The following is a 22,764-nucleotide window of genomic DNA, read 5'->3' on the forward strand; positions in this document are numbered from 1 at the left end:
TTTTCTTTTTTAACAAGTGGTGTACCTTATCACTTATTATATATATAACACGAGAAATATTATCTCAAGTGACATGAGAAAAGAGAATTTATATAATATATTCTATTTGCTTTTTCAACTTTTGATTTTGAGAGAGCTAAACTACAACTACTGATAGTAACCAATGTATTATAGAAATTGATAACGTTTTTCTTTGGGATATATATTTTTTCCTAGTTTTTATTATATATATATATATATACACGAGGTAAGATCCTTTGACAGCAATGTCAAATTTCAAATTTGACACCTCATTTGATCCGTTAGATCAAAAAAGATCAATGATGTCATATGCTTATAAATCAGAGCTATTGATATTTTTTGATCTAACGGCTATCAGATGAGGTGTCAAATTTGAAATTTAACACTGGTGTCAAAGGACCCTATCTCTGTATATATATACATTGAGATTTCTCCACCAAGTATTTAGGACATAAACTCAAACATTGATTAAGCTGAAATAATTTCTTACCAGATGATATATGTGCTTAATGGTATAATTATTATATGAGAATGATCCGTTTATAATTTGTTTTTATAAATTATACTAAGTATGACCGGTCATACATTCTTGATTAAAATATGACCGATCACACTTAATATAATTTAGAAGAGTTTATAAATACAAAGTTTATAATATAACTTTCGTCTTAGTATATATAGTTATAAGGTTATTATACAAATTGATTAGTAACAGCTGTGTAGTGGTTTTCTGCCTTTTGCTTTTGTAGTCAAGGCTCAAAGAAAGGTGTAGGAACCTTGTAGAGAGAGAAGAGGAGAGAGGCTGGGCTATGAGCTTTAGTTAGAAAAACCAACCGGGTTTTCTTTCTTTATATACTGTTTCTTAGCTTATCTTTTTCTCTCTTTCTCTCTCATAAACCGCATACATACATGCACACTTCTTGAATTAGCTAAGACTTTAAAGGTAATATATATGTGTGTTCGAAGCAGCCACCTTTTCCTTTATTATTTTTCTCACTGGCCTCTCAGTTAAAGTAGAGAGAGAGAGAGAGAGAGAGAGAGAGACAGAGAGAGAGGGAATTCTGCTGTTTTCCATGGTTAAAGCAGGTTTATAGCTCAATCTTACTCTTACAATTTCTTCTTTTCTTCTTCTTCTTCTTCTTCTTCTTCTTCTTCTATCTTCTTATTTTCCTTTTTTTCTCTGTTAAGAGCATATTCTCATCTCGGTTCTATATATATATTTTTGTTTAAGATTGATTTCTTCAGAGAATTAATATTTTTAATCCTTTTTTTTTGTCTTTATTCAAGAATTTTCTCTTTGTTTATCTATTTATGTTCTTGTCTAGTTTTTTCAATCAGATCATCATCTGCTCATCAAGTATATATATATATATATATATATATACACATATTTCTTGATAGTTTATATATAAGATTTTGTGAAAAATGATTATAATTAATATGCCCTTCATCTAAATTTTTCTTCTTGATGATCTTTTTTGGAAAATTTCAAGGTCTTGGATTTTCATGTGATATAGAGAGAACAAACTAGGACATGCTAAGTTGTGGAAAGTTCTATAAAAAGAGAATTCAAATTGAAGAAGATATCTGGTTTCTTCATCAAGAGAGATAGCATCTATCACTGATCATACGTAAGTCACCACGAATAAGATCAGCAAGATGAACTCTGTAAGTAGTTCTGATCTCATAGATGCAAAGCTTGAAGAGCATCAGTTGTGTGGATCCAAGCAGTGCCCTGGTTGCGGACACAAGTTTGAAGGGAAACCGGTACGGAAAAAAAATAATAATCTCAATAATAATATTCTTTCCTTCAAAGAAAAGCCTTTGACAATATGAAGAATCATACAAAGGAAAAAAAAAAAAAAAAAGTGTATGCCATATATTAATATGCTTATGGTTGTTTTGTTATATATTTGGACTTGTGCTATTAATTTGATGGCGTTTCCCTTTTCTCCCTTAGTTAGTTATGGCTAAAGTTTAAGTATTTGTTAAAGCTTCCACCCTCTTTATTTCTCTTTATTTTTTTTCTCTTTCTCTTATATTCTTCTTCTTTCTCTTCTTATCTCTCCCTCTTTTGCTTTCAGTTATTTTACTTGAATTTCTATTGGAGATTAATTGCAGGACTGGCTAGGTCTTCCTGCTGGAGTGAAGTTTGATCCAACGGACCAAGAACTAATAGAACATCTTGAAGCCAAAGTGGAAGCAAAGAACATGAAATCACACCCTTTGATAGATGAGTTCATTCCTACTATTGAAGGAGAAGATGGGATTTGTTATACCCATCCTGAGAAACTTCCAGGTGTGAGATATAGTCATGAAATACTGAAATTCAAAACACCTCCTTTTTTCTAACTCTCACTACACTTTTTTTGGGGGTGTTTTTGTGGTTTTCTATCTATTTTATCCATATCAATTATTATTTTAATTAATTCCTTGTTAGGTTTTAGTATATATATCTAATATATATACTAAAACTACTCTTTTGGTATTCAGAAGAAACGTATACTTAATCAAAAAGGTTTTATATATCTTGTAGTTCACCTAATTAAGTTTACCTAACTTTGATTTTGGGTGTGTGTGTGTGGTTCATATATCTTATATAGGAGTAACAAGAGATGGCTTGAGCAGACACTTTTTCCATAGACCTTCAAAGGCTTATACAACCGGGACAAGAAAGAGAAGAAAGATTCAAAACGAATGTGACTTACAAGGTGGAGAAACTCGATGGCACAAGACAGGTAAGACTAGGCCAGTGATGGTTAATGGAAAACAAAAGGGTTGCAAGAAAATTCTAGTTCTCTATACCAACTTTGGGAAGAACAGAAAACCTGAGAAAACCAACTGGGTGATGCACCAATATCATTTGGGACAACATGAAGAAGAGAAAGAAGGAGAGCTTGTAGTATCAAAGATATTCTATCAGACACAGCCAAGGCAATGCAATTGGTCAGATAGAAGTGCAACAACTGGTGAAGGAAGTGGTGAACCTAGTAGTAATAATAATAACAACAACAATAGCAGAAGGGACAGTGGAAGTGGGAGTTGTTCTTCAAAGGAAATAGTTACTCACAGAGATGAAATGTCTGCTGTTGTTGGTGTACCTCCAATAACAAGCTTCACTCATGCTTTGGATATTCAACAGCTGAAATCTGACCATTTTAGCTTCATACCATTCAGGAAAAGCTTTGATGAGGTACATGTATATATATCAATATATTATGCAGCATTCATCTCCCTCTCATACATATATATATATAGTTATAATTTTTGGCACCTTTCTTAAAGATCAATGAACATGATGTTTCACTTATATATAATCTATATGTTAATTGCTGACCAACCAAACATTATTCATTGGATTTCAACATTCTTTTGGTAAAAATTTGATTTGTACACCAAAAGGTGAAAAAGATGAAAGGGTTAAGGTAGCCGCTGACATAACCATATTACTTGCATATACCGCATGAAATTGTATGAACCTCACTTGATCGTAAATCAGTGTCAGCCAACCACTAATTGTTCACCTACCACTGAATTTAACACAAGTTAATAGCTAGAGTTAAAAATATCTACATAGATAGAGAAAAATGAGAAAGAAAAGGTTAATAATTAATAGACTAGCTAGCTACCTAGAAAATTGGGTAATATATACTTAACAATATATTAAATATGAGGTAGGATACTTTAACATCGGTGTCAAATTTGAAATTTGACACCTCATCTGAGAGCCGTTAGATAAAAAAAGATCAATGGTGTCACAGGCTTACAAATCAAAATATCCTACCTCATTAAATATATATATTAAATATAATGGTGTACATTTCAGGTTGGAATAGGAGAGGCTTCCACAGCAAGAGAAGTGGTGCAAGCATCAGGCTCATGTGAAGAAATACATGAACGGCATCATCCAACACAACATGTGGCTTCTCATCATCAACAACAACAGCAGCATCACCATGCTCACCATCAGATTGCAACATCAGCCTTTCATATTAGTAGGCCTTCACATCCCATCTCTACCATTATATCTCCACCACCCCTCCACCACACATCTGTCATCCTTGACGACAACTCTTACCATGTCTCAAGAATTATGCTCCAAAATGAAAATTTCCAGGTAAATTCACACAAACCCCGTTTCTTAAACATGATTATAATTCCCCTCTCCCCCCCAAATTAATTTTCATACGAATTATTATAGCTAGCCAGCCCCCAAATAGTGACAATAAAAGAAACAATAAAAGGTCAAGTTGGAAAGCGGAGGATTTTGGAAAAAGAGAAGTTTATTACCATTATGTAACCCATAATAATAACAGGGAGGGACGTGATCATTTCACACCGATGTCAAATTAAAAAGTTTGATACTAAATCTTAATTATTAATTTCTGTGAATCTAACGATTATATTTATTAGAAATTAATAAATAATTAATAAGTATGACTCAATAAATTATAACGGTTAGATTCATGAATTCAACGATTAAGATTTGATGTCAAAAGATCCTGCACGTAATAATAATAATAAAGAAATGAAAAGATAGGCTTGAGTGGTAGTCACTTAGCATGTGAAAATCCAAAATGGAGTCTGCATGGTTGTGCATGAGTCAAACTCATTAACTAGGCCAGCTTTGATAAGTGCTTGATAAATCACAAGCATGAAACTGTCTTTTCACTTTTTGATTGTTGTTCAACATGATGATTAAAATGTGTTTTTGGAATTTGATTGTTGAACTTGAAATGCATCTGTAATATGCAAACACATGGCAGCAACAACATCATAAACTAGGTGGAAGGTCTGCGTCTGGTTTAGAGGAACTCATCATGGGGTGCACTTCAACTGATATCAAAGAGGTAAGAAATAACTTTTTGACTCGGAATTATATGAACTTTGTGTCATAATGCCTATAGAGAGAAAAAGAGAGCATAAGTAAATATATAAATGAAAAGAAAAAAAATGAAATAAAAATGATAAAACAGAATATGGGGCCCAAGTGGAATCAAACTTAATTAAAAGGAAAAAGGTCTCCTCTTTATTTCATTTTTGAATTACTAACATCAATTTTTTAGATTGGGAAAAGTGAGAAACTTCCATTAACATCATTTTTTTTCTTCCATTTAAACTACTACTAATTAATGTTCAATGGTTTTCTATTTATTTTAAAAAAGAATTGGTTGGTTCTAACAAACAATATAAGATTGGGAGAAGTGACATTGACTTGAATTTTTGTTTTTTGTTTTTTTCATTGCTTGCCTTGTTAGGAAAAACGCTTATCTTCTTTCTCTTAAGAGTGTGATTAGATTTAATTCCATAAACCCTAACCCTAATCTTTTCATTTTATGCATATGCAGGAGTCATCCATCACAAACCCACAAGAAGCTGAATGGTTGAAGTACTCTTCTTATTGGCCAGACCCTGACAACCCGGATCATCATGGGTAATGGGTAAGAGGAGAGAGAACTCCAAAAAAAAAAAGAGAGAGAGAGTGAACAATAGAGAATAAACAAAACCATATAGACAACATCATTGTCATCATCATTAATGCTTGAAGCCTCCCTCAAGTTTCCTTTCAAAAAAAAAAGAAGCCAAGAAATCATCCATAGTTTGTTCTTTTTCTTTCTTTTCCAATGGAGGCCTGTTTACAAAACTTTGGTGGCTCTCACACTGGAACTAACAGTGTGCAATGGGACAAGCTGGAAAGAAAGATATAGAAACAACAAAGGGTATAAAAGAATGTAAAGAAACCCCAAGAAAAGGCTGCTATCACTTCTGACACAGAGAGAGGGAGAACCAAAGACCCAAAGTAAATTAATATTGTGTATCCTGCTGCATGAAAATCATCAGTATTTTGATTTCAACACCATCCCCTCGTATTATTTTTATTATTTTATTATTTTAAAATGTTTGTATAATTTCACTTTTAATTTCTTGTTTTTTTATACCAGAAATATACCAATGAGTTTGTGCTTATTGCAAACCACCTTGTTACTTGTGCTGGTTAGTCACTTTGTTATTATATATATATATATATAGTTAAATATTAATTGTTCTCAGTATCAGTTCTTTATATTTATATATAGAAATGTCCAAAAGAGTTGGTCATTAGCGCTTCACTTTCTACTTCTTTTCACATTTTTGAAAGGTTTAGAGAGGAATCATGTTACTTTCGCTTTCTCTTTTAGAATTATCGAGAACTTTTTTTTTTTTTTTTTGCGTGGAACCCTCAAGCGGTGAAAGAATTCATAGATTAAGTTACTCTCGTGGCCTCAGTACAAATCAGAATTGCTTACTCACAAAATATAATACATAACTAAAGGTGTTTAAATCCATTTTACACTAGGTTTAAGATTTTTATAGCCTAATTAATAACCATTCGAAATTATCATATCTTGCTCGATTAATGATATATATATATATATATATATATATATATATATAAGGTAGGATCATTTGACTTCGGTGTCAAATTTAAAGTTTGACACCTTGTTTAAGAGCCGTTAGATCAAAAAAGATCAACGGCTCTGATTTGTAAGCATGTGACATTGCTCTTTTTTGATCTAATGGCTCCCAATGAGGTGTTAAAATTCAAATTTGACACTAAGGTCAAATGATCCTATCTCTCTCTCTCTCTATATATATATATATATATATATATAATTGGAAAATGATGATATATATTTTAAAATGAGGTTTGTATAAGAGATAGATATGCTTTAAGTGTTATATAACATCAAGTTAAGAAAATATTAATATTACATTCAATATTATGATTTTTATATTTGTTTTCTGGGATACATGCAAACACATGCACACATATACATTTTATTCTATCCATTTATCTCTATACGTGTTTTTTTCATAATTTTATTAATAAACTCATTATTTTATGCAGTTAATTACGGGCTTTATATTGAATATATAGAGGGTGGAAGCAACCAAATAATTTAGTTTGTATGTCCAATGTTTATCTGATCTCATGCGTAACATTCATTAATATACATGATCTTCACGCCACTGCCATGTACAGTAATCTGCACTAAATCTCACTTGGATCTTTACTGGTGCTGATGCCTTCCTAATAGAAAGAAATTTTACTTTAAGAGATGAAGTTCAAGAAGATCTTTTAGTTTTTGATGGGTCCCTTAAACTGACAAACGATTCCTCTCAGTGTTTGAACCGTAACGTTATGTAATCTATAAGTGAAATGACAACGACTATGATATGACATTTATATATATATATATATATATATATATATATATATATGGGTTTTACATTTCTGCAGCTGCTGTACATGCAGCAATCAAATACTTGCCATATATACACTTGAAAACATTAAATGCGGGAAATCATAAGGACGAAAGCATTATAACCATACAGCTGTTGTTGTTGTACGTAAAGTGGCTGCAGAAATGATTTTACCTATCTATATATATATATATCATGAAAATCATTCATTTTTATTTATAATGATTTTGCGATGTTTCACTTTAATTACTACTCCATAGGTATTTATCAAATACATTTTGTGTCTGTCATAGAGAACGAGGGAAACAAAGTTCAAACTTGTTGATTGAAAATTTTTGAGTTTGATTTTGAATAACAATACACGTTACATTTATTGGTGAGATTCTTTTTTCTCATTTATTTTTTAAGAAAGAGAGTGATATACTAGGAGACAGAGACTTCTTTATTGCTTTATTCTGCGTTAGATTCGAGCTTTTGCTTCACTATTATTAGAGTAAAGATGTACTTATCCCATCTGAGAGAGAAAGAGAGAGAGAGTAACGTGCATGTTAATGCTATCTTTTCTTTCATGGGACATGCATGATAAAGCTAAAATCAAGATGAAGAGGGGGCAACTTCATTGTAGTTTCTGAAGGGAATAAAGAGGGGATTGAATAGGGAATAAGAAGACAAGAATAAACTTTTTATGTGCTTTTATTTCTGTGCTCTTTTTAAATGACTACGTAACATCCTGGAGCTCTTAGCTTCCCTAAGAATAGGTGTGTGTGTGTGTGTCTGTGTATGTGTATATATGTGTGTGTTAAGTATTGAGAGGAAAAAGACACCCATTATGATCATAAGTCTTAATTATTTATTTATTTATAACACAGAGTAAAATGTGAAATGAAATATGATACGTGTATAGTTGTACAGCTTTGGATCAGTTACAATAATCAAGTGCTTGGAGAATCTTGCCACTCTTTCAAAGATTGATGTATATATAGGAGTAAGTAACTAGGTTTGAGTGCATGTTCTAATTTAAATTAAACAAGAAGAGAAAGAAAGTGATGGTGGGTTGGTGATATGAAATTAGCAAGAGGATATGTCTCTTTCCACATGCAATTTAAAATTTAAAGGAAACCTAAAAAGTTGATATTCAATTCTTTCACTTTATAGAAGATTTTGGATGCTTTTGAAGGGAAGATTATATGGAGAGATTAGTAGCTAGCAGTGTTAGGGTTTCTTGGTATGCTAGAGATTTGGTCCCATAAAGAACTCACAGGAGGAATGGTGGTAGTGCAATGAGGAATATAACAACATGGCTGCTATCCAACTTTTTTGGATTCTTCCACAAGGCCTCATCTTTGGGCCTACTTTCATTTAAAATACCCTACCATTTCATGGTTTTAAATTTTACAGCTTCATTTCCATGAAACTATAGTTTATCATATAAAAATTCCACATAAGTTCGCAAAGTTATTTTATGAAAAAATCGTATTCACCACTAGTGTAGTTAGTTGTCATTAAGATGCCAATTGCATCATTCTCTATGTGAGTTTTTGTAAATTCTCCATTTTCACGATTTGATTGAGCGGACCACTCTATTTGGTTATATTTATGTATAAAACAAGTGTATATAATGGGAATTTTTGTCATTTCATTAAAAACAATGAAAGAAAACGTAGTATAATGTCATAAATTGCATAAATGTTACAAATTGTTGGCATGTACAATCTGTCGTTAAAATAAAAATATTTTAATTTTAAATTTCATTAATAACTTGTGACATTATAAAATAATTCATGATATTAATGAATAAAGTTATTTAGTATACTTAGCGGATCCAAACACATATCTATGCTATAGCCGTACATCAGGGCTGTTTATGTGCATAGTACTTACATATATTTGCATGTCCGGAACAGGCCCAGCTATGTGCAAGCAAGCCTATGAATATTAGAAACAAGAACACGTTTTAAAATGGAAAATAAGGATTTTTTTGGTAGGGAAAAATAAGGATTTATTACATAAATTGAAAAGACACATTAACTGTCTAGAACCAATACGTATATGCTATATTGTTCAGGTGTGAGCTCTTATTTTGGTCGTGATATACAAGATGGGCCAGAAAAGCCCAAAGACATAGAAAAGACAAAGATAAAGAAATTAATCAACAAAAAAAAGTGTATTGCCAAGAAAAAGAAAAAGAAAAACTATGATATGCAGACTGATAAGAGTAACTTTTAATTAATTTTAAGCATTAGAAGAGAAGACAGATTAATTTGGAAAATCTTGAATCCAAGGCTTGTCGTTAAGCAAAACTCTAATGCTAGTCAGAGTAAATTATTTTCTACTGAAGACTATAACCAAGCAACATGATCAAATTTAACTCTAATCTCACTTGGGCCTTGCAAGGCATGGTATTGGCCCACAAATAATAATCCTCCTACAAACACCTCTCTCTAATGTGTCTTTCTAAAAATTGAACATATAAATAGATTGGACTCCGATTCCATGTAAGTCTTCGTCAAGACAAAATGTTGCCCTACGCTACAAGAAAAAAAAATTCATTTGTGACGAAAACATTTCGTCATAAAATTTGTCACAAATGATAATTTTTTACATAAATAATTAAATTTCATCACAAATAAACTTGCGACGCAAGAATTTGTGACGAAATTTACTTGCGACGTAGAAATTCGTGGTAAATTTCATAAAATTTTGTCACTAATAAAAAAAAATTCTTGTAGTTGCGGGATAAATGGATCAAGTGGCCTAATAGGGGCTACGACTCATTTTATTATATATAGTTAAATAGAACAGGCTCAGACATTTAAAATAACCTATTTAGAAAATAGGTCATATGTTTTCTTTTACGTGTTGGACCTATAAACTTACAGGCCAATCTATATCGTATTATTAATTTTAAATAAAATAAATAAAATTATTATTTTGATGATTTTGAATAATAAAGTAATATTATTGTTATTAATTTTTTAATTATTAAATATATAATAGACTTAAACAAGCTAACATGTCTAGGCCAAAGCTTTTATTTTATTTTTTTTAGTAACAAGGCTTTAATTTTTTAAATATAGATCAGATCACACTTATAATTTGGCCCTATACAAGGCTAACAAATCAGGTCAAGTCTAAAGTATTTTATGCATGTCTGGCCAGCCCAGCCCATTTGTACCCTCACCTACAACCAATGGTCCTCTTATGCAGTGGCGGACTCAGGAATTTTTCCTGTGTGGGGCTAAAAATTAAACATTTGTTTCTCTCTTCAAACATAATATATGAGAGGCCAAAATACGAAAAATTAAATATTTGTTCCTCTCTTCAACCACAATATGTGGTAGGCCGAAACACCAATCCAGAGAACATAACTCATAAATACCTCTTTTAGAGAGAAAGAAGGAGACACAGAGAGAGAGGTGGAAGATGTCACAGTAAAGTCTACTTTCAATTTGAAAAAAACTACACCTTTTCAACCCCTAAAATGAACATTTTTTATGCAAAGAAAACAAAGAAAAAGAGAAGAGAGCGAAGGTTTAGATTTCACAAAAAATATGTACTAATTACTATAGTCTAAATAGGTAATTCAAAGCAGACCCCTCTCATTTCTTAACATCTTTTTCTATTTACTCACTATTAGCCCAACAAGAAAAAAAAAGCCAAAGATAAATCAGAAGAGACAGATTGCCAAGAAGCACAATCACCAAAACTCTTCTGCCCCTCACTTCCCTCTATGTCACGAATCATCAGAAAAGGAGAGGGATCGAAAGAATAAGGTTCATTCTTTCATAAAACTCTCAGACTTCTTATTTTTATTCATGGATGGGAAGATTTGTGCTAACATCTAAGCATAATAAAAGTTAAAACTGTAAGTTTCAAGTCGAGGTTTAAACTATAATTTAAGGGAAAGGTTATATTTACAAACTTTTTGTTTAGAAACTCTTACAAACTATATTGTGTCTGACCGTCATACTTTAATCAAAAGTGTATAACTGGTCATACTTAGTGTAATTTGTAAAAAAAAAATTGTAAACAGATCTTTTCCCATAATTTAATGCTAATTCCATATGCTAATTGTTACCACCAGGTCTTGCAAACAAACAAGCGCCACGATAGCTAAAAGAATTTGAACTAAGAGAAACCATGTAGCTCTATTGGTGGTCACTGATACTCCCAACACTGTGATGTAATCTTAAATAAACCTATTTTTTGTTAAAGCAAAAAACGACAAGAAAGCATTAAATCCTGGATTTGATAATCGTGACTTTCTTTTCTCTATCTCTTAACTCTCTCTAAAATCCCAAAACTAAACCCTGAGCTTACTTTTCAATTCGACAAGATCTAATCATGATACTGCACTCTTTCTCATTCTTTTTTTTTTTGTTCACTTCGTTAACTTTCTTGGAGGGAGAAAAATGCAATCAAAGTTAGAGGGATTTCAATAGATATAGGACTTGAGAATATAAAGAAGCTCTATAAACTCTCTGGGGTGGGAGAAAACTACTTCACATTAATGGAGAGAAAAAAATGGAGGTTTCTTGTATTATACTTATGTTAAAAAATTTCTTCAAATTTTGGAAGGGGGGGGCGCCAACCCTAGCACCCCCTGGGTCCGCCCCTGCTCTTATGCCTTTTCCAAAGTCAAACTTTGGGAACTTAGTTCTAATATCATTGGGAAATGTTATATTTACAACTTTTTTCGTTTACAAACTCTAATAATCAAATTTTAACCGTTGATTTCTGTCAATATAATGGTTATAATTTATTGTGAATTAATAATTAATTAATAAGTGTTACATGGGACGATGTCCTTTCGCACCATGTCCTTTCGCACCGGCGATCACTCTCCGCTCTCGTCAGCGCCCGGGATGTTACATGGGACGATGCTTTTTTTTTTTCCTCTCTTCTCTTCATATGAGCCCATGTACTTTTATGTATGTGTAGAAGATAATTTTATCTCTTATAACATAATAAACATGTTTAAATATTTCATGTTTGGAGATACTAATTAACAGTTCGATTATTGTCCTCCTTTTCGGACTCTATGCACTGTTTCTCAACTTCGAAATTTGCAACTTCATAATCACAATAGAGGATTTTATGTACCATTTTCTCTCGCTAAGTCCTAATCCAGCATTGGCACATGCTGGACACCAATATATCTGGATGATGAGAGTAGATAGAGAAGTAAAGGCCAAGGAACATAACATTTATGCAGCAACAACCCCCAAGGATCAAAGATGGGACCTAATTCAAACCCATATTGCAATAATTATACGTGACCACACCACACCTAACCGGTTATCCCTACCAATATTGGTGATAGCTCATGCAACTTGCAAGTGTTAAGAGTAGATCTTGAAGGCAGAAATAGAAAAAAGGAAGACTGAAGAATGTTCATAGCAGATAGCCTATAGAATATATAGATAGACTTGCGTGATATTATAATGTTTTGGCCATTTATTTGCTTTTTGCCGTAAATAACTCTCGAGGCTTTGAAATAATCTTAGTTTAATACCTACACAAAGTTTTCGAATTGCTTAATGCTTAGTCTAGGACACTCATCATATTACTCAAGTATACATGTATCACTTTCTTAGTTTCTAATTGTTGCTTAATTATTTTCAAGTAGAACAAGAGTTTAATTAAGTGATGAATAACTGATTAATGTACATGCATTAGACTTTGTTGGAAATCGACAAAAACACGAAATCGACAAAAGAGAAAAAAGAGAAGAGAGATTGACATAGTAATTTATTATGGTTCATCCAATATAGGCTACGTCCAGCTTGTCTGTACTATATTCACTTCACCGCTACTTGTTACAAGTCACTCGATTTTCAAGAAATTCCAGTTGTCTTTTTGCTGACCCCGACAACAAGAGCTCTCATTAACATGCGAAATATGAGTCATTCCCAACAGACTTATCCTTTATATTGGTGTGAGCGGGGAGGGTTGGTGCCTTGGTGGGTAGCACTATACCATTATAAAGCATACTCGAGTTCTGCTGACTATGCTTTGAAAATGCAACTACTTACAATGATTTCCATTCATGTTGTAGAAGAGCTGAAAAAGAAGAATCTTTCCCTTTTCCCATCACCGATTGTAGCTCTAGAGAGACATAACTCAAGCTGAGAAATAACATTAATTCGATTGTATATTTGTATTATAGATATCTCTTGTATCTAAAATGCAACAACATTCGTCCACTTTGGACCAGAGAAATATCTCAAGCTGCTATAGAGAGAGACATGACCGATTGTGTAGTTGTATTATAGATATATCTTGCATCTAAAATCAATACTTACATGAAATATTCTGTAACTAATTATAGAGATTGCAAAGTGGGGTTATGAAACCGACAATGTAAGCCTAAAAATGGAGCCAAGTTGTGTGAGTGGAAATGAAATGGAGGCTGAGTGAGTCCCTTGAGAAAATAACAAGTGCGGTGTGTGTAAGACAGGGCACATTGTGAGTAACAGTGAAAGTGAAAGTGGGAACGTGAGAGCAAAAGTGAAAGTGTCTCAAGTAGTAACATGCTTATCGGGAAAGAGTAGAATTGTACATTATGTGAGTATGCGGTGTGTATAGATAATGTGTTTTGTAAAAAAGAAAATAAGCAAAGATGAAAATATTTAAAAAAAATAAATGATAATAAGCAAAGGTAAAAGTAATGCTAAATAGAGTATTCTACAATCACTAAAGAGGTTTTTTATTATTAATTAATAACAATGAGTTAACATAAAATTAGAAATAGCAATTAAATTAGGAATAGTGATTCTTGTGAAGCTATGGAGAGCACTGACAATAATTAGCTAATGTAGCTACCATCTGACAATCATTCATCACAAATTAAATCCCTCTACCAGCCCCACATGTAAAAGTACATTTTTTCTTATTTTTGTTTTATCCTTGTTGCTTGGTACAAATTGAGATTCACGGGATTCAACTTCAAAAGGATGTGAGTGAGTTAATTAAGCTATATGCCTATCCCCAAATATTTTGTTCTCTAATAATCATAGTATGCCCCTACATATCTTTAGGAGACACCGATTTTAGTGTCTCTCTCATTTATTACTATGTCCGAAGAAATAGATTAATCACAATAATATGCGTCTGAGATGATGACATGCGGAGCAATACTTCCTCATCAATTTTTTTTCCTAAATGTCAAGGCGAACAGTCTTATTTCCCAATCTGTAATGGGGGCGAGTGCGCTACCCGGTGTAGCAAACTCGATTTGCTAACGTGTCACGTTTCTTGTGGACACCAAGTTCGCTACATGGGGTAGCAAACTTCAAACTTTATTTTTTTTAATTTGGTACTTGTTATCCACTAGAAATGTGACACGTCAGCAAATCGAGTTCGCTACACCGAGTAGCGAACTTGCCCCTGTGACAGATTGGAAAATAAGACTGTTCACATAATATTTAAGTAAAAAAATTGATGAACAGTCGTACTTTGGTCACTGTTCCGCGATACTACACATCAACTTGGCTCTATTTCTTGTGCTTTTTGGAGTTAACAAGCGTCAAGTAGCTTTCACCAATGCGATTAACATTCTTAAATAACACTAACCAAAATCTTGTTTAGGTAGCATGTGCAACACTCGCCATTATCCTTTTTTTTTTTTTTTTAACTGCACTGCCAACTGTCTAATATCTTAAAACAACAAAGTGCCTTCTATCTGCAGCCGCTAAGAATAAACACCAAAAAGCTGTAGTGATTACTGATTAGTTCTCCCATCTCACCTCACCTCACTGTTCTGACACAGAAATTTTCATTCAACAGAAGTCAACATCTGCACAGAAAAGTGAACAAAGGTATGGCTCAGACTCATTACATAAACTAAAAACAAAAATGGTGAATAGAATAGAGCACATTCAAGACTAAGCAACCCCACCAGTCCACCACCCTCTCTCTTCAATGCAGCAACCTTATTTGGAAAACCTTAGAAGCATACCCTCAAATAAGCATCTTGGTATCTTCAGATAATAATGGACAAGAGCTGGATTTTGGCTTTTCTCCTCCTCATACTCCATTTAAGAAGAACAAGAGCTGCCTTTGGTGTTGGCGGTGGTATTGGTGTTGGTGTTGGCGGTGGTGGAGTGGTTTGGGTTGGTGGAGGGATTAACAGCCCGGAGTCCCCGGGATCTTCAGTGCCAAAGCTGGATGGAGCTTACACAGCTCTACAGGCATGGAAATCTGCAATTACTGATGACCCAGTAAAGATTTTAGATAGTTGGGTTGGTTCTAATGTGTGTTCTTACAAAGGAGTCTTCTGTGATAATCGTCAAGATGGAATGGCTGCATCAGCTGTCCCTGTAGTTGCAGGCATTGATCTCAACCATGCCAATCTCCAAGGAACTCTTGTCAAAGAGCTCTCCTTACTCACTGATATGTCTTTACTCCACCTCAACAGTAATAGGTTTACTGGCACTGTTCCTGACACATTCAGAGACCTCTTGTCTCTGGAAGAGTTAGACCTCAGCAACAACCAACTTTCAGGTCCTTTCCCAGCTGTTACTTTGTACATGCCAAGCCTCATCTACTTGGATATCAGATTCAACTACTTCTCAGGGCCACTTCCTCAAGAACTCTTCAATAAGAATCTGGATGCAGTATTTCTCAACAACAATCAATTTGAAGGTGAAATTCCACAAAATTTGGGTAGTTCCCCTGCCTCTGTGATAAATTTAGCCAACAACAAGTTGAGTGGAAACATCCCAGCAAGTTTTGGCTTCATGGGTTCTAAAATAAAGGAGATTTTGTTCCTCAATAACCAGCTAACTGGATGCATTCCTGAAGGAGTGGGGCTCTTCACAGAGATGCAAGTTCTGGATGTGAGCTACAATGCACTGATGGGTCATTTGCCAGACACATTATCTTGCCTGCAAAATATAGAAGTTCTCAATTTGGCACACAACAAACTTTCTGGGGAGTTATCAGATATAATCTGCTCTCTAAGAAGCCTTGCAAATCTAACCGTTGCTTACAATTTCTTTTCTGGGTTCAGCCAGCAATGCTCAAGGCTTTTCTTTAGGAATGTAGGTTTTGATTTCTCACTTAACTGCATTCCTGGAAGAGACATGCAGAAACCTCAACCTGAGTGCTCTGTGATCCCAGGCGGTAGCCTAAGTTGTCTCAGAATCCCTACACCAAAGCCTCTTGTTTGTGGTTCAGTGGCTGTAAGTACCTCCTCCAAGCACACTGATCCCAGTTCACCATCTCCTTGATAGTTAGTAGTTAATTACAGTCTGGTCACTGCTGTTCCGTTAATTAGTGCTACCAATCTTAATTCAGACCATGCTAATTTAATTCTTCATAAATTCAATATGCATATTTGTAATTATACTTGCCCTGCACGGATAGGACATGCCTATATTTTGAAGGAAAAAATATTTGCGACTTGCGAGACTTCTAATATCTCTCTACCTTGACCCACATAAAAGATAGATAATTCATGTTTCACTATTGTTCACGTGATATGCTTGTTTGATTTGGATACTTTAATGTGTACTAGTTTATCACGGGTGCTACAAATTATACCTTCAACAACTTCACTCCCCGCATTCGACAAGGCCCCTACTTGATTGCTGCTGAACAGTAAAACTTGACGCCACGGTAATGCTTTAGGTTACACAGCCAAAATCACAAGATACCCAAATTACTTGGAAAAAGTTTACCTGCCAGAATTCCACTTCAATCATACGAAATAGCATTGGATTTCCACTATGGCTAGCCCCTACTTGATTGCTTTTCGGCAGTTAACCTGACGCCAAAGTTATGCGTTAGGTTTACACAGCCAAAATCACATGTTTACCTAATAGCTTAAGTTATTTTGTTTTGTTTGGTAAAAACATGCGAAAGCTCAAAACAAGTCTTATCTGTGATATGGAGCACGAAAGAAACTAGTATCACTCAGAATTCCTGTTGTAACAAGCATAATTTTACCATGAAAAATCATCGTAAGATGTTACAAGAAGCAATCATGAAAAATGAATATAGATTGGAGAAGCCATTTCTATATCAAGGAATATAATACATTGGGTTCGGGAGTTTAAAAGACCGGGAGGCCACTGCAAAACCCCACAAATCACTCCACTGATCTCCAGAGCTCCCATGGACCCTGTAGCCTTCGTTCACCAACTCTGCTCTCTTCTGAGACTTGTAAATAATGGCTGGTTTGCCTTGATCAGAAGAGCCTCTGTTTCATTAACAAAGCAGTTTCAGGTGAAGTTTACCAGAACAGAACATTTATATATTTTCTGAGAACAAATAATTTATTTACACCTTAAGAAGAGCCTCTCCCAGTTTTGATACCCAGCAAATAGAAGGTTTGTCTCCGTGGCATTCCTTTGATACTCACTCCTCCCAGTTATGAGAAATATCTTGAAGCCCAATTCCTGAAGCTCATTATACAATCTCAAACTGGCTGGCAAAGCTGGGGCCTCAGCCAAGTTCACCCAATGATCGAAGGATGTCTCATTGAAAACCTCTGACCTGTGGTCCAAATTTTGAAGCAAGATACACATAATGAACTTGAGCAAAGAAAACCATAATCACTATGGGTTAAGCAAGTCAAATTTAGATTATAACCGTCTCTTTCACTTTTATTTTTGAGTAAATACTTTTTTTTGTCCTCAGCAAATTTCACGACTTTTTAGCCCTTAGCAAATAAAGAGGTTATTCGTGGTCTCTAAAAAATTCAAAATGACCCATTTAGTTGAAATCGTGATCTCACATTCAAAAAAAGACCCATATTAATTCCTCAAAAGGACTAAAATGGGTCGATCCACTTTGAATTTCTTAGAGACCGCGAATACTCTTTTTATTTACTAGGGACTAAAACGGGCATTGTAAAATTTGCTAGGACCGGAAAGAGTATTTATTCTTTATTTTTCAATGAGTATTCTCTTTCACTCATTTTGGTAATTGAAAGAAAGAACAGATAATCCCGAGGGGAGGCACAGTTGAGGTGTGCCCAAGCAACAAACTTGGTTCAATTCCTAGACGAAGCAATATGGGGCAAAGGCAAAAAATTTAATGCTTTATGCCACAAAGGAAATTATTCTGATCCAAATGGCAAATGGATGGGATACCCCTCGTTAGAAAAGAAAAAGAAAAAGAAAAGAGCAGAGGTGTTCCTGCTAAAATTAACTAGTAATAATAAACACATAAATAGCATCTATTCCTTAATCACCCAAATTCCATAGATGTGAGAGCCATTGATATTTGACAAACTCCCGTTTCTATGCTATCAAAGTTCAGACTTTCGGTCGTTCTTCGGGCAATGAATTCAATCTACCAAAACAACTAAACCCTTAACAATTACAAGTATCATTGTAGAAACCCATCTCTTATACAGCTATACTCAAAAGACTTTCCTTTTCTTCAAGGCTAGTTACATCTAGTGAGAGTGCTATTCATGAATGGCTTAATTAGGATTTGTTACTTTGGTGTGTAATTGGATTTGAATTATTTTTTTCCAAACGCAGCTTTTCAAGTAAAGATTCTCCACCGATTTGATGAATCAATTAATCCGATCAAATCGGGTAGGACCACAATAAAAGCAAAGATCTCCCTACTAAGTTAGACTACTCCTCTTACCTATTGATCCACTTACTTGGTGGTTAAACTATTGTTTAAAGAAAACACATTTATATTTCATTATAGTCCTCACATTTATAATTCATTGATTTTAATACAGTGATTATCAATCTAAATTATGTTATCAAATCGTCATTGATGTAGTAATATTAAAAAGTAAAAAAATAAAATAAATCAAAGTATATCACCACTAACAGCTTACCAAAAAAATAAATAATAATAGAATAGTACCAAAATGCTTTCCTATGATTTCATTTACACCATAAAAGAGGGTAGGATATGAGGCTGATAAGGGTAAAATATGATATGAGGCTGATAAGGGTAGGATATGATATGAGGCTAATAAGCCTATATTATATCTTGTGTTTGATGAGCACCTGATTAACAATCTAATAAGATTATGTATAAGGAGAAAGGAGAAAGAAAAAACAAAATATAATGCAATAAATACAAATATATTGGGTAGCGTGACTATATATTGAGTAGCATGAAGATATATTGGATATCCAATATTAGTATACTATCCTGTTGAATCATAACTCAGCTCCCCCCATGAGATAAGAAATCATGTATTAGATAGGATAAAATGAGACAATAGGATAAGCTAATCATATTCTATTAACCCATCAATCAAGAGATAAAAATAAAATATGATAAGTTATCATATCTTATCTTCTTTACCAGATGCTCCAAACATGCCCAAAAAATTTTACATTTACATTTACCTTTGTTTATTTATGAGTTATCATATCGTATGCACTTAAAGTAACAATTTTAACTTTCACCAAAAAAAAAAAAAAAATAACAATTTTAACAATTTATTACTAATTATTTTCTAATTAATTCATTCAATCAGTAATCCTTGGAATGTCTAATCCAAATAAATGAACAATAGTGACCTTCCATTGATGTACCTGTGGGACCCAAAATAATTGGTTCCCTTATCTATATAGCAAGTGGACCAATCCAAAATCCAACGGCACCAAAATGCAAAGACCTATTATCATATCAGTTATTACTTACCCGAATCCAATGTCTTTGTAGTATGGCACATTCGATACCAGCGTCTCATCGATATCGAATACCCACGCGTCTCTTCCGTCACCGCCCAATCTCACGCTCTTCGCGAACGCCGACGACAAATCGCCGATCACCTCACTGTCCCGCGAGTACGGCTCTCCGGTCACGTACTCCTCCACGAACCGCGCGCAACACGCCGGCACTCGCTTCCACACCCCGGCGTTATTCGTTTCCACGGCGAGCCTCCAGCTGTCGCAGTACTCGCCGGAAATGTCGTTCTCCGACGGGAGCCTGATGATGGATTCGGAGGAAATGTGACCGATCGTTGAGAGCAACATCAGGAACAGGAAGGAAGCGCCGGAATCCATCGCCGGAAAACAGAGAAGCCTCCGAAGGGAATCTGTTTCCGGCGACTTTTTTTTTTTTTTTTTTTTTTTGGTTTCTCAGATCATAAGAGAAACTTAGAAAGGTATTGGCATTCGTGGTTATAACTTATAATGCTACAGAAATTTAAGGACGATGATTCTACAACGTTCAATTTTTATTTATTTTTTATTTTCTTTTTAATTAGTTTAAGGTCGAATTTGCTTTATATACAATGAGTCCATTTACGCCTAACAAGCGTAACAAGCCCGAATCTCATTGCGGTAGTGCAAGCCCAAGCCTAAGCCATGGCTTGATTATATTTTGGTAGAATAAAATTTATAAATTAAATTGTGAAAAAAAAAAAACCATAGAGGAATAAAACCTAGTGTAAATATCCTTTGCTCCCTAACAAAAAATACAGTCTCACTTTAGTCCCTTACAAAAAAAAATGGCTAAAATATAAGTTACTTCCTTGAACTTTGACCATGTTTTAAATTACCTTTGTACTTTATAATTGCCAAATCAACAATTCTGTTAAATTTATAAACTCTGTTAAATCTCCCCATATGCCCTATGTTCTAAATCTAAAAAAAAAAAAAAATTCTCTTTTCTTCTAAGTTCTCTCATCTCTTATTACTTAATAAAATCAATTGGCTTTTGTTTCTTATGTTTGAAATTTGAAAGCTCTCATCAACTGCATACATCATGTCTTGAAACTTGATACATGTTATCAGCCCCACTCAACCCTTCTTCTCTCTGAGTTTTTATCCAAGTACTGGGCACATCACTTCAATGCTTTTGCACTTACAAGTGAATAAATGGACCGTCTAAAGTGGTGTAACTCTTCTGAATAACAAAGGGAACTGATTACATGTAATTTTAATATCTTCTAGCTACAAAGGAGACATGGCTAGTTCTTTTAATGTTTGGTGGTTTTATTTTTGGGGTTGCCATTTGTAGTTTAGCATTTCCCTTCTGCATAGCAGTCCAAGGCAAGCTTTAGAGTTTAACTATAGCTTCTACGTTATTTCACCGTTTTAATCTACCTTAAGCACGTGGACTTCTGGACATAGTTGAACATATATTCCGAGTCCGATAGGAGTTTATCTCAGATCCTCAACAGAGACATGTATAGCTAATCTCTTGGAAGGTTTTTCTAAGGAATTGAATGCCTAAAGCATCACATTTCCAAATGACCCATATTTTAGCTGTGAAACCTGTTGGATATATTAACAATACAGTCCTATAGGTGAGAACATATTGTAATAAGAGATGAGAGAACATAGAAGAAGAGAGAGAATAAATTTTTGAGATTTGGGGTTTAGGGCATGTGAGGAGGTTTAACAGAGTTTGTAAAATTTTTAATAAAATTGTTGATTTGAAGCAATTATAAAGTAGAGGGGGTTAATTGAAACAATTAAAAGTACAAGAGGTTAATTTAAAACATGGTCAAAGTTCAAGGGGTAACTTATATTTTAGCCAAAAAAATTAATCTCGAAATCCCTAAGAAATTCAAAATGAACTCATTTAGTTGAAATCGTGGTCTCTCACAAATTTACAAAAGACCCACATTAGTCCCTCAAAAGGACTAAAATGGTACACTTTGAATTTCTTAGGGACCTCGAGACTAATTTTTTTTTTATAAAGGACTAAAATGAGAATCATGTTTTTTGTTAGGGACCCAAAAAGAATATTTACTCTAAAACCTAAAAATATTTTCTTAGATATACTTGGTGTAAGGTGATTGGATGTGCTACATCGTTTATTTAGTTTATTATTGTTTTTCACTATCCATATACTATTAAACATTGAAAAATAAAATGGGGAAAAAAATACCGTTTAAAGAAATATTATAAGGTATACTTAGTTCGCCTATGGAAAAATAAAAATTAAGCACCACTAGGATTGGTCTAGTGGTAATGGACTTGAATAGTTTGTATGAGATCATTGCAATGTTATTAAAACTGGCCCGATCGAGGTACTGGGTCACTGGTTCAACCAATGGGTCACTGTTCAACCAGTGGGTCACTGTTCAACCAGTGGGTCACTGGTTCAACCGCATGAAACTTCAAATATTTTAATATAAAAAATAATAAATGACATATTATTATCCAATAAAAGATCAAACAAAAATATAGTGATCGTGATACGAGACTTTAGGTTAAGAAAATGACATCTCTAACTATAAATCAAATCAAAATTTTCTGCATACTGCATAATTGAGATAATATTAGTGTTGTAGGTACATAACTTATGTAAGTCAATAAGCAAAAAAATATTCAAATATGTCCATTATGATTTTTATTTTTTGAAAAGAAAATTTAGATTTTTTTTTGAGACCGAGTCGGGTCACCGATTTTCATGAAAACTGGTCGGGTCGGACCGGGTGGCACCGATTCTGATGCATAACCGGTCATTGCTTCATTCGAACTGATTATATGACCGGTTTATCGGTTCCCGGGTCAACCCGACCGGGTCAGTCCGGATTTCGTAATAGTGGATCAT

At 33.9% G+C, this 22,764-nt stretch overlaps 3 protein-coding genes across 4 annotated transcripts; 2 read left to right on the plus strand and 1 right to left on the minus strand.

Annotated features, from left to right (window-relative positions):
- Positions 1–988: 988 nt before the first annotated feature.
- LOC133313861 (NAC domain-containing protein 75) lies at positions 989–6,019 on the plus strand. Its single transcript, XM_061515274.1, has 7 exons — positions 989–1,107; positions 1,515–1,788; positions 2,143–2,320; positions 2,625–3,214; positions 3,848–4,138; positions 4,788–4,871; positions 5,370–6,019. Exons 2-7 carry the CDS (start codon positions 1,681–1,683, stop codon positions 5,457–5,459), a joined length of 1,341 nt encoding a protein of 446 aa, XP_061371258.1. The 5' UTR covers positions 989–1,107; positions 1,515–1,680; the 3' UTR covers positions 5,460–6,019.
- Positions 6,020–15,260: 9,241 nt separating this feature from the next.
- Positions 15,261–16,652, plus strand: LOC133313872 (leucine-rich repeat extensin-like protein 6). The gene has a single exon (XM_061515287.1). It carries the CDS (start codon positions 15,261–15,263, stop codon positions 16,497–16,499), a length of 1,239 nt encoding a protein of 412 aa, XP_061371271.1. The 3' UTR covers positions 16,500–16,652.
- A 476-nt stretch (positions 16,653–17,128) lies between these two features.
- LOC133313871 (acid phosphatase 1) lies at positions 17,129–20,409 on the minus strand. 2 transcript variants are annotated; one of them, XM_061515286.1, is made up of 4 exons: positions 19,897–20,409; positions 17,557–17,766; positions 17,309–17,470; positions 17,129–17,193 (listed from the first exon to the last, which is right to left on the minus strand). In XM_061515286.1, exons 1-4 carry the CDS (start codon positions 20,259–20,261, stop codon positions 17,181–17,183), a joined length of 750 nt encoding a protein of 249 aa, XP_061371270.1. In that variant the 5' UTR covers positions 20,262–20,409; the 3' UTR covers positions 17,129–17,180. The 2 variants fall into 2 exon arrangements, with proteins under 2 accessions (XP_061371270.1, XP_061371268.1); XM_061515284.1 differs by lacking the exon at positions 17,129–17,193 and having other exon boundaries at positions 17,280–17,470.
- Positions 20,410–22,764: the final 2,355 nt, after the last annotated feature.

This window comes from Gastrolobium bilobum, unplaced genomic scaffold, assembly GCF_033153095.1.
Source record: "Gastrolobium bilobum isolate Gb01-03AN ecotype WA unplaced genomic scaffold, APGP_CSIRO_Gbil_v1 utg17977, whole genome shotgun sequence".
In the NCBI taxonomy this organism is placed as follows: Eukaryota; Viridiplantae; Streptophyta; class Magnoliopsida; order Fabales; family Fabaceae; genus Gastrolobium; species Gastrolobium bilobum.

Coding starts and splice junctions, on each gene's coding strand:
- LOC133313861 (XM_061515274.1), top strand. CDS start 1,681: ATGAACTCTGTAAGTAGTTCTGATCTCATAGATGCAAAGCTTGAAGAG. Junction 1,789..2,142: donor ACAAGTTTGAAGGGAAACCG/GTACGGAAAAAA, acceptor GATTAATTGCAG/GACTGGCTAGGTCTTCCTGC. Junction 4,872..5,369: donor CTTCAACTGATATCAAAGAG/GTAAGAAATAAC, acceptor ATGCATATGCAG/GAGTCATCCATCACAAACCC.
- LOC133313871 (XM_061515284.1), bottom strand. CDS start 20,261: ATGGATTCCGGCGCTTCCTTCCTGTTCCTGATGTTGCTCTCAACGATC. Junction 17,767..19,896: donor TACAAAGACATTGGATTCGG/GTAAGTAATAAC, acceptor TTTGGACCACAG/GTCAGAGGTTTTCAATGAGA. Junction 17,471..17,556: donor TGGGAGAGGCTCTTCTTAAG/GTGTAAATAAAT, acceptor TTAATGAAACAG/AGGCTCTTCTGATCAAGGCA.
- LOC133313872 (XM_061515287.1), top strand. CDS start 15,261: ATGGACAAGAGCTGGATTTTGGCTTTTCTCCTCCTCATACTCCATTTA.